Source organism: Gavialis gangeticus, unplaced genomic scaffold (assembly GCF_001723915.1).
Source record: "Gavialis gangeticus isolate Ggan-Ray unplaced genomic scaffold, GavGan_comp1, whole genome shotgun sequence".
NCBI lineage: Eukaryota > Metazoa > Chordata > Crocodylia > Gavialidae > Gavialis > Gavialis gangeticus.
This window is the reverse complement of record NW_017728996.1, coordinates 53053275-53069924: the sequence shown is the minus strand read 5'-3', so window position 1 is coordinate 53069924 and position 16650 is coordinate 53053275. Positions and strand designations below refer to the sequence as shown.

The 16650-nt window shown below is 43.8% G+C and overlaps 1 protein-coding gene across 1 annotated transcript; it reads left to right on the top strand.

Moving 5' to 3' along the window:
* The first annotated feature begins 757 nt into the window (after window positions 1–757).
* TERB2 (telomere repeat binding bouquet formation protein 2) lies at window positions 758–9522 on the top strand. Its single transcript, XM_019503858.1, has 7 exons — window positions 758–892; window positions 1548–1629; window positions 4454–4593; window positions 6340–6401; window positions 7098–7183; window positions 7984–8072; window positions 9038–9522. The coding sequence occupies exons 1-7, from the start codon at window positions 829–831 to the stop codon at window positions 9181–9183; spliced, it is 669 nt and encodes a 222-aa protein (XP_019359403.1). The 5' UTR covers window positions 758–828; the 3' UTR covers window positions 9184–9522.
* Window positions 9523–16650: the final 7128 nt, after the last annotated feature.

Sequence of the window (16650 nt, the reverse complement as noted above, 5' to 3'; positions counted from 1 at the left end):
ATGCATCAATCAGTTTGCTTGTTTTTTTTTATGAAACTCTTGATTGCTAAATGGCGCAGCTTGTATGCAGAACGATTTGCAAAATATAAATAAATAGAAGAAAACTGATGTGCAAAGATAACATCACATTCTGTTTATAATCAATATGCAGTTTATTATTTTCATTTTGCGATGGAAGCATTTTATAGCATGTTTGATGTGCAAGAGAGAAAAAAAGTGGTTTTAAACAGTATATAAAGTGATAAAACCAAACCAGTAACTCTTGGTCAGTTGTTTTTCAGCCTCAAGTTGACCTAAAGTAGGAGTGGACTGAGTCCTTGCCAGGACTGCCCTTTATTTGTAAAATGACGTGACATTTGAGATGGCTCTTGTTTTACTGTGAAGCTGTCTGGCTGTCGATACACACAGAGCCGTCTCTTCTGAGGGCAGGCAGGGGCTCTGCGCGGTGGGACGTCTCCCCTCTACGGACCGTGCGTCTCTCGTCTCTGGCCTTGTGCACCTGTGATTAGCCGGACTGGGCTGAGCTGGGCTTGGGGCGGGCAGAGGGCCGTGCTGTGGAGCTGCTGAAGGACACGGTGCGCAGAGTTAGCATCTTCAAAAACCTTCCCCAAGCACCTCCCAGAGAACTAGCCTGGCCCTGCCCTCCCCCTCCTCCTTTTGGAGATGGTGCTGACCAGCAGTGCTCTCTGCTCCCCTCCTCTGCAGGCCCGAGGGGGCTGGAGGGGTCGCCCCACCCCCCACCGGCCTGGCCTGGCCTGGCCCTGGCCCTCTCCTCAGCAGCTCAGGAGAAGAGTGGGGGAAGGCAAGGCGGCTTCCTCTGGCAGCGGGATGTTCAGGAGCTGCAGTGCCTGGTTCTCCCAAAGCGTCAGCCGGGATCTCTGTGACTTCTGGGGTGAGGGGGGAGCGCGGGGGTCCCCTCAGCAAGGTGGAGAGGCAGGGGGCTGGTGCCTTCCCTGCCCTGAGGGGGAAGGCAGAGAAACAAGCCCTTGAGAAGCGGGGAACCACAATCCCACCTGTGAGACCAGTGGGAGCCAGAGCAGCTCCCTCCCTTCTGGTAATGGCTGCATGTGCCTGGTTAGTGATGGCAGGAGGGAGGCCGGCAGCTCCGGTCTATCTCTTGGCAGACGCTGCTCCCCCTGGCCAACCTGATCTTAGCAAGAGCACTGAGAAAAGAGCTTGGGGAGGGTGTCTGTGGACCCAGCCAGGGTGAAGAAAGCTGGGGAAGGCCTGTCTGCTCCCCTCGAGCTGCTAGGATGGCTTGTGAAAACCACTTCAGCCAACTTAAGCCAGAGGATGCCTCTGGCAAGCTGTAGAGCACAGGAAGGGCAAGGGCAGCTTTCTTTCCTCCCCCCTGTTCTTGCCCTGAGCAGAGCCCTCCCACTGGGAACAAAGCCCCTGAAACCGGGTAAAAGAAGGGCCAAACACTTGAGCTCAAACAAAAGCCATTGAAGAAGTGAAGTAGGGAAGATAAGATTGATATGAAGGCATATACCCCAGGGATCTACTACCCAAGGTGCCTCATACTCTCATTGTGAACTCTTTTTCAGTGGCTGAAGGAGGAGTGATCACAAATCATCATGATGCCGATTACCTGTTCAGTAGCGATGCCTCATGCCCTGATACACAGAGGTATCCCTTGGAATGGTTGCTACATAGCTGTTTTGCTCTGTTCTTATCTATCCAATACTTTTGGATGTGCACCAACTCTAATTCCCCACTACCTTATTTTCTGAAAGAATCTACAGCAAATAAGTCTCCTACCTTTTCCTGGTTTAATTATGGACTACCTGTTATGAGAATCTCCTGACTGCACTTCTCAAAATATTGTACATTCTGCATCTGTTATTACATGTACTGCACAGTATATAAATCTAACCTCTTGGAGTGTCTCAGCTATGCAATTAATTACAGATAACTAGACAAACATAATGTAAGACAAAAGATTAACACAAATGACTGTGTTAAATAACAATCCCAATATTTGAGAGAGAAATTAAAAACACAGGATGAAACCCTTAAAAGAGACTCAGTCTGGGTGTGTCTACATGTGGTTTTGCACATGCCTAAATTTAATGTGCATTTGTTTAATGTATATTAAGGCAATTAAGGTGCATGTCTACACATGCATGCACTATGGTGCATTAACATGATGTGGACACTGACTTGGGACTCAAGTTAGTCCCAAATCAGTTAACATACACAGCATTAATGCCTTAGTACATCTACATGTGCATTAAGGCACTTTAGCTATTCGTGCATAAATTTGATACCTGCTTTTGCAGGTATCAAATTTATGCACGAATAGCCTATAATCACCATTTTGAAGGTGCATTAATGGCACACACATGTAGACCCGCACCCTTAATGCACCTTAAAAATGGCTAATGTGCCTTAAATTGGCATGTGTAGATGCACCCTCTGTTCCCATTGACATCAATGAGAGTTTTATTTATTTTAATTTCCCATTTCAATCAATCCCACTGAATTGATTGAAATGGGAAATTAATTCAGTGGGATTGATTGAAATGGGAAATTAATTCTCATTGAAATCAATGAGAGCTATTTATTTCAATGGGGAACAGAGATTGGTTAATTCTGGGCTATTGTGAATGTGATTTTCAAAAGAAGCAGTAGCTCAGCTGTGTTGGAGAGGATATGTAATTGTTTGTAAAAACATATCAGGTTTTTTCCCCCCTCATACAAAAGTTGTGCAGCTTTAACAGTACTATCAAAGTAAAGCAATACAACCCCCTTAGTTTAGACAGATTTCTACCATTAAAAGTGCTTGTACTGATATTGCCTATTCCTATACAGGAAGGGGAATAAAATATACTGATGTACTGATGCAACTGCATCCACATTGAGGGTTATATTGATGCAACTATTTAAGTAAAAACAAAACAAAACAAAACACACATTTAACTGAACCTTGGTATAAAATTCTGTGTAGAGCAGGGTTTTGTTCATGGGTCAAATATTTAAACCTGAGTGTGTTTAGTTTCCAAAGCCAACTTTGGTTCTGCTGTGAAGTGAAATCTTGGGTCTCATATACTCTCCCCACTGGTTTTTGGGAGCCAGATGACAACCTTGAGTTCTGGTATTTTTGCTGATCTCATTCCTTACGCCACAGTGCAACTAGGAAGGAAAGAAAACAAAAGGCATAGCAAATTAACTTACTAAAAGCAAAATAGGAGAAGTGAGAACATAGCTTGCTAGAGATAAAAAGGCTGATTTGTGAAAGAAATACATTTTATTTTCAGTTTGCCAAATTATTACTAATGGAATTGAACAATGCATAGAAAACAAAAGGAGACGTGACAGTATTTTGGAAGGATAACTGCAAAACTTAGAAATGAAGGAAACTATCCCATCATTAAATTACTATTTATGTTAAATATTTAAGTTAGTATCAGGTAAATATATATTACCCATGATATACAAAGAGGATGTTGGATCTACTTACTTAAGCAATATATACCAAGTTCTCCAGATAAAAGGGTTCAGGAGGATAATTCAAGTTATTTCCTAAAAACCTAAACCTGATCCTTATCTACTTAGTTTTTAGGACACCCAACCAGTCACGAGCTCCAGCCCTGATGTGAATCTGCTGAGTGTGTTCTGATGATATTACAGCAGACACAGAACCTTTCTGAGTATGGGGCTGTCCCCATGCTGATCATCAAATGTGTTATGTGCAGGTTGTTATGTGTATGTGATGGCTTTGAAACATTTTAAATATATTAACTTCTCTTCAAAGGACAGGCACCATTTCTGTGGCAAGTTGCATAACTATGCCAATTAGTGCATAAAGGTGAACTTTTATCTGACCTCCCAGTGCTTTACCTCATGCTTTAGAATGATGTTGGGACTGAGTCTGGAGTTTTGGTAGAATCCCATATATGAAATAACAGTTATCATTCACACAATAACATACTGATTAACACTTTTCTTATCCCATGTTTTGGTGCTAAAAATAATGGAAGTTTACCATTCCCTATGATGTGAAGTTGTAAGCAGTTCATGATTTTCCTACAACACCTGATAAACTATCACAATTATCAGCTATCTGGTAGAGTTCTATGTGGTTTAGCTGTCATCTATGTGGTTTAGTTCTCCTAGAGAAAACATAGAACCCTGAATTCAGATCTTGACAGGTAATGAAAGAAAATAAAACATCTTTCAAGTAATTTGTCTTAAAAATATATCTATAATTTCGATTTCAACATATTAAATAGTCTGCTCATAATTTTTGGATTTGTAAATGTTTTGCGCGTCTATGAAAATTCTTTGTTCACCTTTAGAAGTTGAATACTTACATGCTGAAAACATTCCCACTGGATTTTAACATTGTTAAAGATGTTTAATTTAATTTCAATAAATTGATCATTCAGACATTCAGGGTTTTTTTTTTCCTTGTTTGCTTTTATAAACACATTTCATCTTTCCCCTCTAGAATTCACAAGAGCTGTGATTATATTGATGGAAAAGCTACTGTATTTCACTCCTGTTATCTCTCTGCAAATACCAGCTCTGAAATGAAGCAGACAGTGCTTTTAGGTCACTTCATCCTTCCTCCTGCCTGCTTGCAAGAAGGTTAGAGAAAATACATAAATGTGCATACACAATTTCCACATTGTTTTAAACCACTGTGGAAGCATAGCGACATGGAGGTCCATCATCTGGGGTGCCTCTGCTCAGGTGTCCTGGGAGCAATAAGGAGCAATCCTATGATTAGCTTCCCACAGTTCTGCAGTGAAGAAGGATGAGAGCTAAGTGTTATCAGCAGTGCTTATTGTTTTACTTGGTGCTGTCCAAGGGTAAGCAGTGTGAAGTAGTTTTGACTATAGAAGAAGCTGAAGTTAACTCTATTATATCGTAAATGCTGCTTCCTAGTGATCTCCCTTAAGGTCCCTATTAAAATCCATTACTTGACTAATTAGGCTGTTCCTACAATAGCTTATGAATTTTTTAACAAGTTAGTCTACAGGTGCTACTCTGCCCTGCCTCCTGCCTGACTTCAGACTAATACAACTAATTACCCTTCTTTCTCCAGGCTCCTTGAAGACAAGGACAGGTTTGATAGGCATCTTCAAAATACAAAATAAGGATTGTTATAAAAAGTATGGTGATTAACTGTTAGAATCATAAAATCATAGCAAATTAGGGTTGGAAGGGATCTCAGGAGGTTATCTAGTCCAACCCCCTGCTCAAAGCAAGACTATCCTCAGTTAGATCATCCCAGCCAAGACTTTGTCTAGCTGCATCTTAAAAACCTTCAAGGAGGGAAATCCCACAACCTGTGGAATTTCACAGAGGACAAGACAAGAAATAACAAATTTAACTTGCAACAAGGGAAACTTAGGTTGGATGTTAGGAAGAGCTATCTAATTATGCAGGTGGCTAAGCATAGAAACAAGTCACCTGGGAAGGCTGTGGAATCTGTATCGCTGGAAGTTTTGAAGTGCAGGCCAGAACCAAGCACTTGGCTGAGGTAGAGTAGGTAGAGATGATCCTGCCTTGAGCAGGGAGTTGAACTAGATGATTTCTGAGGTGTTTTCCAGTCCTACTTTCTATGAAGTGATTAGCCATCACACAAGTATTGTTTGCTCAGAGAAGGGTAATTGTTTGTTGCTTAACAAATGAGTGGGTACTTGGAGTTGCCCCTGTGTTTGGAACTGCAATTCCTTGTATCTTGAGAGTTGATCCAGTATGATTTTTCTTGCTCTCCTGTTTTCCTTATGATCCAGAGGGGATGTCCTCAGCTACTTCACTGTTCTTCATTTTTTCTGTTCTCATTTAAAAAATTTCAGCAGGACATGGTTGGCTGTTAAATACTATCTTGTTAGTTTGTGTGTGTGGAGTCAGATTTTCAGAAACACTAATTTTGGGTGCTCATTTTAAGGTGCTTGATTTCAGAGGTGTTGTAGACCCACGTCTAAGGCCTGGATGCATATTAACCCATACCCCTAACACTGTGGACTTTCCATTTATATATTACCTCTCCTTGTTCCATCAGATCTCATAAGTGAATCATTAGGAATAGACTGAATGAGGTCAGGAAGGTGAACTGTGACCAGGTGCTCATCAGGTTCATCTCCACACTGTTAATCTTTTTCATTTTTGTTCCTACTTAGCAAAGATTTCTGGAAAGATCACCCCTGTTAACTCTCTTTAGTTCTCTTTGCAAGTCCTCAGTCAGAATTTTTATTCTGTATCCTATCATTATATGACTTGAAACTTTAGAAAAGACGATCTCTTGTTAAGGGACCGATTTGTTTTTTGTTGTACAGGTTGCACCATACCATTATGCTTTTGATATGATCTTTCTTTTCATTCCAGAAATTAAAAGAAAAATTGGTAGTTTTATATGGGAACAGATGAATAATTCCCAGATAGAACAGGTAAGACAGTACTAAATGCAATCTTGCCCTGCTGAAAACAATGGTAAAGTCAACATGACTTCAGCTGGAGCCAGGCTTTCATTGCAGAGCTCTAAGGGAAATACTGGGCAAAAAATGCTGCCTGCCTTGCTTATCACATTATGAAAATTAAGCTGCCTGCTTCTGCTTTTTGCCTACTGCATATGCCCCTTTGAGAGCATGGCATGTAGGGGAACACATGGGCAGAACTTCTGCAAAAATGGATTTAGGGAAGTAACCTTCCAGTCTGATTGCAGTGCTTGTTTACTCTGGGTGACATAGTGGTTGTCTCTGGTAAGAGGCAGCAGGAGCTGCAGAGCAATCATTTGAGGTGGCCTGTTTCTCTTTCAGAGTGATATCATTCTCATGTGTAGCCCTGAGATGCAGCACACTGTGTAATAGTTTGGAGGGGGTAGTCCAAAAGTAGCACAACTGTGAGCTTAGCTATAGTGGTTATGTTGGTGGGAGTCTCGTGATGGTGGTGAACTTCCTTGGGGAAGTTCCACTGATGTTGATCCTCTCAGAAGACTGGTGACAGTCAGAAATATTTAAACTGCTGATTATTAGAAGCACTTTCCTTTGCTTCCTTAACAAACTGCATCAAGACAGACGGTGCTGTTCACTAATCAGCTACATTAAATCGTTTAATTAATTAAAATTTTCCTTGCTATTCCACAGCTTGAAATATTGACACCAGCTGAAATAAAAACTGTTGGGGAAGAGAAGGAGCAAAGAATAAGGGGCAAAAGAGACCTGACTAGAAGGTATTCCTTTTATTCTCACTGCGGGATGGCTTAATCCTGGTTTTCAGCACTTGCACACATGACGCATACAATATCAAAGAGCTGTTGACTCTGGATTCCAAGGGTCACTATTTACATGCCAATGTTAATGATTTTTCCATTGATCATGTTAGGAGAAGCATCCAATTAATATGTTTTTTATCAGGACCTTAAACTGTATTCTACTTTTTCTCCCAATATATCTGTCCCTCTGCTGAAGCTTTCAATGTCTGCAGTGCAAGTGTCTGTTGTTCAATACAAGTACAATGAAAACTGAAGATCCAGAGCCTGACTAATGTAAAATTAATAAAACAAAGGAGACTATTTGCAATTATTTAATACATTAGACAACACGTGTCTAATAAAAATTGCTGTATAATTTCCAGTTTAGCATACAAGGTTCTTTGGGTAGATGCGATATCTTTTATTAGACTGAGTAGTTGGAAAAAAGTTCTTTGCAAGCTTTCGGGTGCAATCACCCTTCTTCAGGCATAGGAAGTCTCTGCTGTTCTGTTAGAGTCTGTTGGAGAGACTTCCTATGCCTGAAGAAGAGTGATTGGTGGGAGTCTAGGGATTGTCTCCCACCAAGCCAGATGATCATGCTATGAAGTTTAGGTCATCAACCCGGGCTGTAGATTGGCAACTGAATAGAAAAAAACCTGAAAAAGCTGTGAATAGCTGACCTTGTGGGCAGAGCCCATTCCTAAAAGTATGCTTTCCAAAGCATAAAACCCAAGAAAAAAAAGACAGTGGGTTTTTTTGTTTGTTTTTAAATATAACAGTATAGAAAAACCAGTCACAAGAAAGCCAGCAGGAGAGAAGCTATCATGCTATCCACTACAAGACTACCCAGTGAACAACATGGTGACAGGTAATGATCAGCATAGGGCAATGGAGACCAACCTTTTTGGCAGATGTGCCACAAATTAAAACCCCTGCCCACCCTTCCCTTGCCTGATTGGCCACTCTGCTCTGTTCTGTGCTCCCTGCCCAGTCTATTGCACTGCTTTCTGTTCCCTGCCTATTCAGCCACTGTGTTGCCTGCTTCTTCCTTGATATGCCACAAGCCACGCACAGGGACTACACGTGCCACTTTTGGCACATGTGCCACAGGTTGGCCACTCCTGGCATAGAGTGGGGCTTGAGCATTTATATGAATGCTATTAAGGCCCTGCTATAGCCAAACACTCAAGCACAGACTGAAGTACTTAACTAAAAGAAGACCTGAGAGGTGCTCATTTTTCTCTAGGGCAGTGGCAGTTGCACATATTTCTCAGCAAACCATCTCTCTATGTATCCCATGAGATGATGTTTAATACAATTGAGCAGTTTTATCTCAAATGGGAAAGTGTAATAACATACCAGGCATTCCCATGTTTGATGCTGTCAATGTCTGCAAGTTCTAATATTGTATATTTTGCCTCATTCTAGAACAGTGGTTCTCAACCATTTTAGACTCAAGGCATCCTTTGTTAGACTCAGGACCCCATTTCTTTTCAAGACCCCATGTCATTTCTTTGCTTTCACTCATTTCTCAACTATGGAAAAATAATAGAGCAATTCTACTGTTGTGGAGCACTCAGACCACGGGTCAGAATGTTTTTGACACAAGGGATTCCTATTGGAAATCTCTGGGTTTATGTTGTAAATCATGTATAAGTGTTTGTACTTTTAACAGTGCTAATATTGCATGACACCCCTTAAGAATCTAATGACACAGCATGATGCAGCAGCATCACCCTGGCTGAGAATCGCTGCTCTAGAAAATCCAGTAACTAACACTAACTCCACAGTTTCTATGCTGTTTATGGCTACACATGTATTTTCATTTTGCAGGTCATGTCCCTGCTAGTGAGATGAGGAAGTATGTTGGAGAACTACGCGATTTCATTCCAGGCACTTCAGATTATGTGGCCTATTGGGTTCAAGATGAAATTAATATTTTCTCTGATGTGAAAAATAAATTGAAAAGAAAATTATAAATGACAGAGATAAAATGTGGGATTTTGGGTTGTCAACAATGTTATCAAATATATGTGTGTCCATTCTGGTTGACATCATCTTTAGTGTTTTAAATGCCTACTTTTTTTCTCTCTGTTAATTGATTACTCTGAATTTCACCAAAATGACACTCAACATTTTGTTAGGTTGGGAATTGAAGGTGGAGGTCTGTGAATTCTAATTTGAATTTCTATTTCTTTTGGCATTTTTCAGCTAACCCAGGCTAGTTTACTTAGGTTGATTCACCCTCAGTGTGCCATAATTTATTGGATGCTCATAACATTTGAACAAACTGGTTATATTTGCTGTTGAAAATCTTCTTCTTTGTTATCCTCTTAATTTGTATTTTGTATCAAAATTAAATATAGACTCTGAAATCATTGTGCAATGTTTGCTTTTCTTCAGGTAACTAATCTCAGTTTCAATTTGACTCCTCTCACAGGATTTTTTGTTTCCTTTTGTCACTGAAAAGAAAAGAATCTTCTTAGTTATTCTGTCTACTAAAAGAGTAGGGTTTCTTCTCAAGATACAGCTCATAGTCAGTAACTCTCCCTTTCTGTAAGGAGGAAGATGCTAAGCCAAATTCTGGTCTATCGCATATTATTTACTAACTCCATAGGTGTTTGTGAGTGTGACTGAGGCAAATTTCCCTCTCAATACACATGTACACAGAGTGCATTTAGTGCAAAGGAGTCTGTCAAAACTATTTGCTTGCACAAACTAAATCCATGGATTCCCTCACTTTCATTGTCAAATAAACCTTAAACCACAACTGAGGTTATCCCAGATAGCAAGAGAACTACTATTTATTGTACATTGGCACCCTCTTGTGAAGATTGTAAAGAACTGCATATAGTGGCATCCATTTTTATAATAGAATTATAATTGTCCAAAAGTTAGACTAATACAGAGCTTGTACAACTCTGATCTGATTTTGAAGTCATTCAAAGCAGCTGTATTCTGACTTCAGTGGAGGTTTAACACTGATGTGAGGTGGCGGTAGGGAGACTGAACAAAATGAGCCAATCAGGAAACCCACATTAACAGCTGGGTTGTTTTTTTTAACTAGAAAAGCCAAGGGACCTTCAACCCCTATAGCTGGGTAGAACCTCAGTATTACAATGTCTCTAAGTTGCTTCCAAGCGATTACTGCCACAATATGAGGGAAATCTCCTTTTTCTTTGATTCGATGATTCCAGTCGAGATGGAAGTTTTGGTTTGATAGTGGTGATACTTCTGAAGTAAAAATAACCATGTAGGGGAAATAAAAACATCCAAACCCCCTCTCTCTGTTGTAAAGAAGCAAGACTAGGCACATAACCTTGGGTTTTGTTGTTGTTGTTTTTTTTCATTTGCAACTCATCTTAATTTTTTTTTTCTCTGCTATTGGCTTGCTTGGCCTGATGTGTATCACAGATAACCAGCCCTTTCAACAGGAGGAACATTTGCCAGGAGGAAGTGCACAAATGGGGATTTAAAAATCCACCACTCTAACATGGGGCGTGAAAAGACGTGACTGAAGCTGTATGAAGTTGGCATACAACAAAGTGGGGGAGCACAGAAACCCCGGGTGACTGGTGTGCTTCACACTGTCCCCATCTCTCTTGCCCTGGGCCAGTAAGTTTGACTGTGGATAATGACCATGTATGAAATTTGAACATTGTAATGGATCTAACACAAACTGGCCTTGAACAGCCCTTCCTAGTTTGGTTCCTAGGAAATTTTCCTCCCCCTTGTGTTGGGATAATGGGCGAAGCTGGCTGGGTTTCTATGATGCCTGAGGGCTGGGCTCGCTGCATGCTACTTAAGTGTCAAGAAAGACATTCCCTCAGCCTAGGAAGGGACTATCTCCCTTGTGCTCCTAGCAGGCTGCTATAAAGGGCAGAATTGCTCTGTCCAAGTAGCTTTGTTGCCTTGCTCCTAACCCTCTTTCTTCATAGCTCTCCTTTCACCTGCTCTTCCTCTCCATGTCCCCTGCCTGCCAATCCACATTCTGCTCTGCTCTCTCTTCCAGATCCTTGCCTCTGGTGATACTTCCCCCAAACCTAGAGCTCTATTTAAAGTCTAAGGCCTCAAGCAGCATTAGGGGACAGATGGGTAGCAGCATAATGTACTGTTGTGGTCATGGGAATGGCTGTGGGCAGTATTGAATGGTCATGGCCTGTTCATGGCTCGGACTAGATTGCTCACTAGCCACAGGAGTGAGGCAGGCAGCTTTGGAAACAGATGGCTCTGGGAAAAGGCAGTCAGGTATCATTGGGTCCTATACTTTCCTTCTGGTTCTTTCACACTGAAGTGCCCCTGATTTACCCTTGCATGTTTCCTTCTGGTGTTGATGGGCATTGGCATGTCTGTATGTGCACAGGGGCATGTATGTACACACATTAGCACAGCCCACTCAGCAGGGTTCAGGGATCACCAAGAACTCTTACTTTGGCAGAAAAGGATGAAAGAAAGCATGAAAAAACACCAAATGTAGACATGAATAAGCTGGGGCACTTCAGTTCTATACATCAGGGGTTTCGCTCCTCCCTTCCTCCGACCCACTCATCCAACTTTGACTGGTAGAAATCTAGGACCCAGTTCCCTAACAAACCCCACACACCCAAAGTTAGTCTCGGGGTATCTAAGGGGAACCAGATGGCTCTCCTCTGCCAGTGCTGTTCTACCAGGTCCTAGCCCAAGGACCAGTTCCATGACCCAGATCAGAGATCCCAGCTCACTTTCTTCATCTCAGTGGGTTAAGGTACTGTTGCAGCTTGGTTAGTCTTTGCCACAGATCCAGCTTAGGTCTAGTCAGCCCCTCCAGTAGAAGCACCTTCGCTGGCCTTTCTGCAGCTAGTCCTGCCACCTATTGCCCTCCACATCTTCTTTGTGGGAGAAAGCCCTTTTCCTCCCCTGGTTCAGCCTGAACACTGTTACCCCACCAAGTCCCATTGTTCACAGGATGTAGGTGACTGCCCCCCCAGAGCATCCCCCACATAGTCTATGTCTTTTTTTGTATATGGCCATGTCAATAATCGCCTCTCCCGTTTACACCTTACAGCAGATTCTGAAGTCACGAGGGTGGTGGAATCACGAGGAAACCTTGTTATAATCCCATAAGTGAAGCTGGCCAGAGATGCCTTTTCTGCTTGTCCCAATAGTGAGAACAAAGTGATTCAGCCTGCCTGATCTCTCAACAATGAGACTTCCAGATATAAAGGAACAACCACACCAGGTCAGCTCATGGCCCATCCATCACTAGTGCTCTCTCCAACAGTGGGAAGTACTAGTTGCTTGAGAAAGGTGTAAGCACTTTCCAGGGGGAAATTATGGGGAAAGAAAAGGTGAAACCACAACCTCCAACATTTGACCTCACAAACCAGGAGGGTTTAGATTCCCATCAGGGTGAGTTTATATTTTAAGTGTGTCCTCTCCTAATGCTGGCTGTTCTTGAGCTCTTTATCTGAACAACACTGGGTGGCAGAGCATCCCACAGGCTGACCATATTTTGTTAGAAGCTCTATTTCTTCAACCATCTCTGAATTAGCCACCTCTCAATTCATCCCTTTGTACTCATGTGAACAGCAGTGCCCTGTTCAGTGAAATTACAAGCCCAGACCAAGACCCCTACCTGGAATGAGGGATGGTGAAACATGTCCATCGTGTTGGTTACTTCGGGATCGGAGCACCTGTCGGGATGTACAAAGTTGAAACAAGTACAGAGGGGTCTGTTCAGGACTACAGTAGCATTTGTGGCCCCGGTGTGTTCTGGCACATGAGTAAGGAGTGGTGCAATCTGTTAAAGACTTACAGCAGACTAACTGGTTCCTAGAGCTTACCTGAGGGTTTGTATGAAACTTTTGGCTAGGCTGGTTGTAGCAGGGTGTGAAGGAGCAAAATATGTATGTTGTATTCTGTTGGAAACTAGAGGAAAGCATTCTTATGGGTGATATCAGCACTGGTCACAGGCAAGTGCCTTAGGTTCATAGACAGCAGGACTGGAAGGGACTTCACAAGCTCATCTAGTCCAGCCCCCTGCTCTCGGCCTGAGCATCCCTGACCAAATCATTCCAGCCACGTGTCTGTCTAACCTGCTCTTGAAAGTTTCCAAAGATGGAGATTTCACAATATCTCTAGGTAGCTACTTCCAATATTTGACCTCCCCCATAGCTCTTGTCGTACAGTGTTGCAAAATGTTGGTTGCCCAGTTTCAGCCAAATGTTGTTATGTTTGTAACATCCAACCCCTGGGGCTCAGCTTCTCCATAGAAATCCTCTTTGCAGGAATCAGTGCAGCCAGTGCCAGCTCAGCACAGGGCAAGGCCAAGCCCAGCAGTACCAATGGCCCCATGGCACCTGAAGCGGCAGGGAAAGCACTTCTGAAGCTGCTAGTTGAAGTTTCCCTGGGGGATCTTCCCCACCCCACAACTCCTCTGCCCTGACAAGCTGCTTGCAGTGGGCTGTAGGTTTCCAGCCAGGGCTCTCCCAAGGGCAGGGCTGGGCCATGTAGCCACAGCCTCATGTGCACCGTGTGCCAAGCTTTTGTCAGGGCCCTTGTATGATCCTTTGAGGAAAAGAGTCTCAGACTTCAGTCTCCCCTTCCACATCCCCTCAGCACAGTGTTTTATGAGAGGTTCAGATGCTTTGTCACTAGTGTCACACTGGCAGACATGGCCATTCCGTGCAGTGCCAGAGAATGCTCCTGTGCTGGGAGAGCTGGGATTGAGACCCCAAGGTGTGCATGCCACAACCAGCGAGCCCAGCCCTCTGTTAGCTAGGCTGAGAGCTGCTGTCAGTCCCTGCTGAGCTGGCTGGGTTGGACATCAGCTTGTGGCCCCGAGGTGTCAGGCTAGGCACTAGCACACCCCTGGGGCAGGCAGAGCCCCTCCACTGAGCTGGGGTGAATGTGCATCCAGAGATATCATTTCTATGTCAGGACATTGCAGAACCTCAGCTACAGCCTCCTCCTCCCCCCCAAACACTCCTCACACCCTGCAGTGTCGTGGAGCCCAGATCAAGGCTGCTGTGGCTGAGGAGATGAGAAAGCGTTTGCAGTCCCCTGTGCGGGATGCTAGTGTGCGGTGTGCTGTGTATTTGCTGCAGTGCCTCAGAGACAGAGGAGTGTTTCCTGTGCTCATTCACCATCTGTCTGGACCAGTGCAAATGTGCTGGGAAAACATAACAGCATATCGGAGATTGCATTGGACTGGATACCAAACGCAAGCTCTTCCATTCCCTTCTTCTGGGTGTCTTGGGTCTTGAATGGGGCTGGGTGGGCATTCAAACCCTGCTCTTCACATGTCACATAAGAGCAGTGACTACCAATAGGAGTTAGGGGTAAGGGAGGGCAAACACTGAGCCATGAGCTCCCAGGACAACGCTGTGAGGAAATATCTCGGGGACATCCAAAGATGTAAAAGCAACAGAGTTGGGTAGTGATGTTGTCTTTTGTGTAGCGTTGGTGAGAGCAGTACTGGGAGCCATAACTGGGTCCGGGGTTGCATGTGGGAAAAGGTGGGAAATTAGGAGTGGCGCCTATTGGTATCACAGCAGTGATTCAAAGCTTTGAGAGATGCCTTACAGCATGGTGTCAACAATATGGCCCATGAGCTGGATCCAGCCCACAGAGCCATGTCCTCTGATCTGCAGGGCTCCTGGAGGGGCCAGGAATTTGCGGTGGGACAAGCAGATAAGGAAACGCCACTGAATTGCAGGGTGTGGAGCCTGCATGGACGTGTGCTTCAGCACTAGGGGAGTGAATGATGGCTGCGTTAGTCCCTGAGACCCCCTGAGCTGATGCTGATCTGCTCCGACCACGGCTGCCACTGCTCCTACATCTGTGAGAGGGGTCTGGATCTACCCCTGAGTGCCAGGGGGAGGCTAAGTGGGTTTCTTCCCCTGTTTATTCCAATGGAAAAGACTCTGAAGATACCTGTGAAGGATACAGAGTTGGGTCTTCCCAACCCACCTGAGTGCCTTGAACACCACAAAGCCTTTGCTCTTGCAACATGCTCACCATCTCTCTTCTATTTCTCCCTCTGGCCTTGACAGAAATACCAAGCTGGAGTATGGTTCTTGGTTATGGCCATGGGTGTTTGTGCCCAAGAGCTTGCAAAGAACATTTTTTCCTAAGAGATATCACATCTACCCAAAAACCCTTGGCAACCTGGAGCAGAGAAACCTTTTCCCTTTGCAATTTTCTTGAAACACTTCCCTGACCACCCAAGGTTGATTCTCTGAGGATCAAAGGGCTTTCCCCATCAAGCAGTCTGAACAGCTTCTCAGTCAGCTCGACCTTGACTTTCTGAGCTAAAAATGGCAGGTTTCTCCTGTGAATTGTAGACCCTGTGTTTTCTACAGCAGTGGATCATCTTGTCTTCTTTTTCTCCTTGCATGTCATGAGCTTGTATTTGACACAGGAATATGAGATGAACACCAATTTTCATAACAAAAAATAAATTAAACTTAACTTAATTATCCTACATCTACTCTTAACTTTAATGAAATCTATGTTCAGCAGTGCACATTATTTATGCCTTTGCTTTCCTTTCTCCCTCAATGGCCTGCAAAGGATTCAAAGGCAGGCTACTAACACAACAGATGCTGGGATGGTCTGACTATGTCCCAATGCCTCAGAGGAAGGTGAAATCCCCCCAGAAGTTAGTTCCATAAATGAAGGGGGAAAAAATTCCTTCCTAGCCCCAAATGGCAACTGGCCAAAGCCCTGAGGCAGGGGTAACAAAATGCCATCCAGGCAACAAGAGCGTCCTTCATTTAGCAACCTGGTTACCACAAACTCATGGCTCCTGGTCTTATCCCAGCCCTTTGCAGGGCAGGGCTGGAAGAAGATTTTCAAGTTCTTCACCCATGAGGGTTTCTCAGGCTGCTTCTCTGTGCAGAGGCTGAAGTTGCAGTGGAGGATGGCTCAGACTGGATGGATCTGCTCAGTCAGTGACTTGTGTGGTGGCTTCGGCATTGTTGCAGCTTTTCTCTGTAGCCACCAGGTCGTGTTCACTCAGGGATGTGCTGTCAGGGTCGAGGTGGTTTGCAGGTTGTGCAATGTAGTGTAAGCAAAGGCAGCAAAAGATTAGATCCATGCATTGTGACCATGACACAAGGCTCTGCTGTGAGGAAATGGGAACTGAGAGCTTTCCTGGGACACAAAGGCCAGAACATTTGAACGAGGGAAAACAAAATAGATGATGCTTAGCCTCCTACATGGAAGAAGCTGAACATCTTTAGGCATCACTACCCAGCCACGTTCAAGATGAGGTAGGTGCTCTGAATGGACAACCCCAGCCCCAAAAAAGGCTGTGGTTGAGAGAGCCACAGCAAGGGAAAGCAGGTCTCCAACTGTGTGAGCCACAGCAGCATTTAACAGGAGGCTGAGGGTCCTGCCTGACCTGGGGTTGCTCAGCCACTTGGGAAAGCTCCTGGGGCTCCTTCATGAAAGATGGCAACACC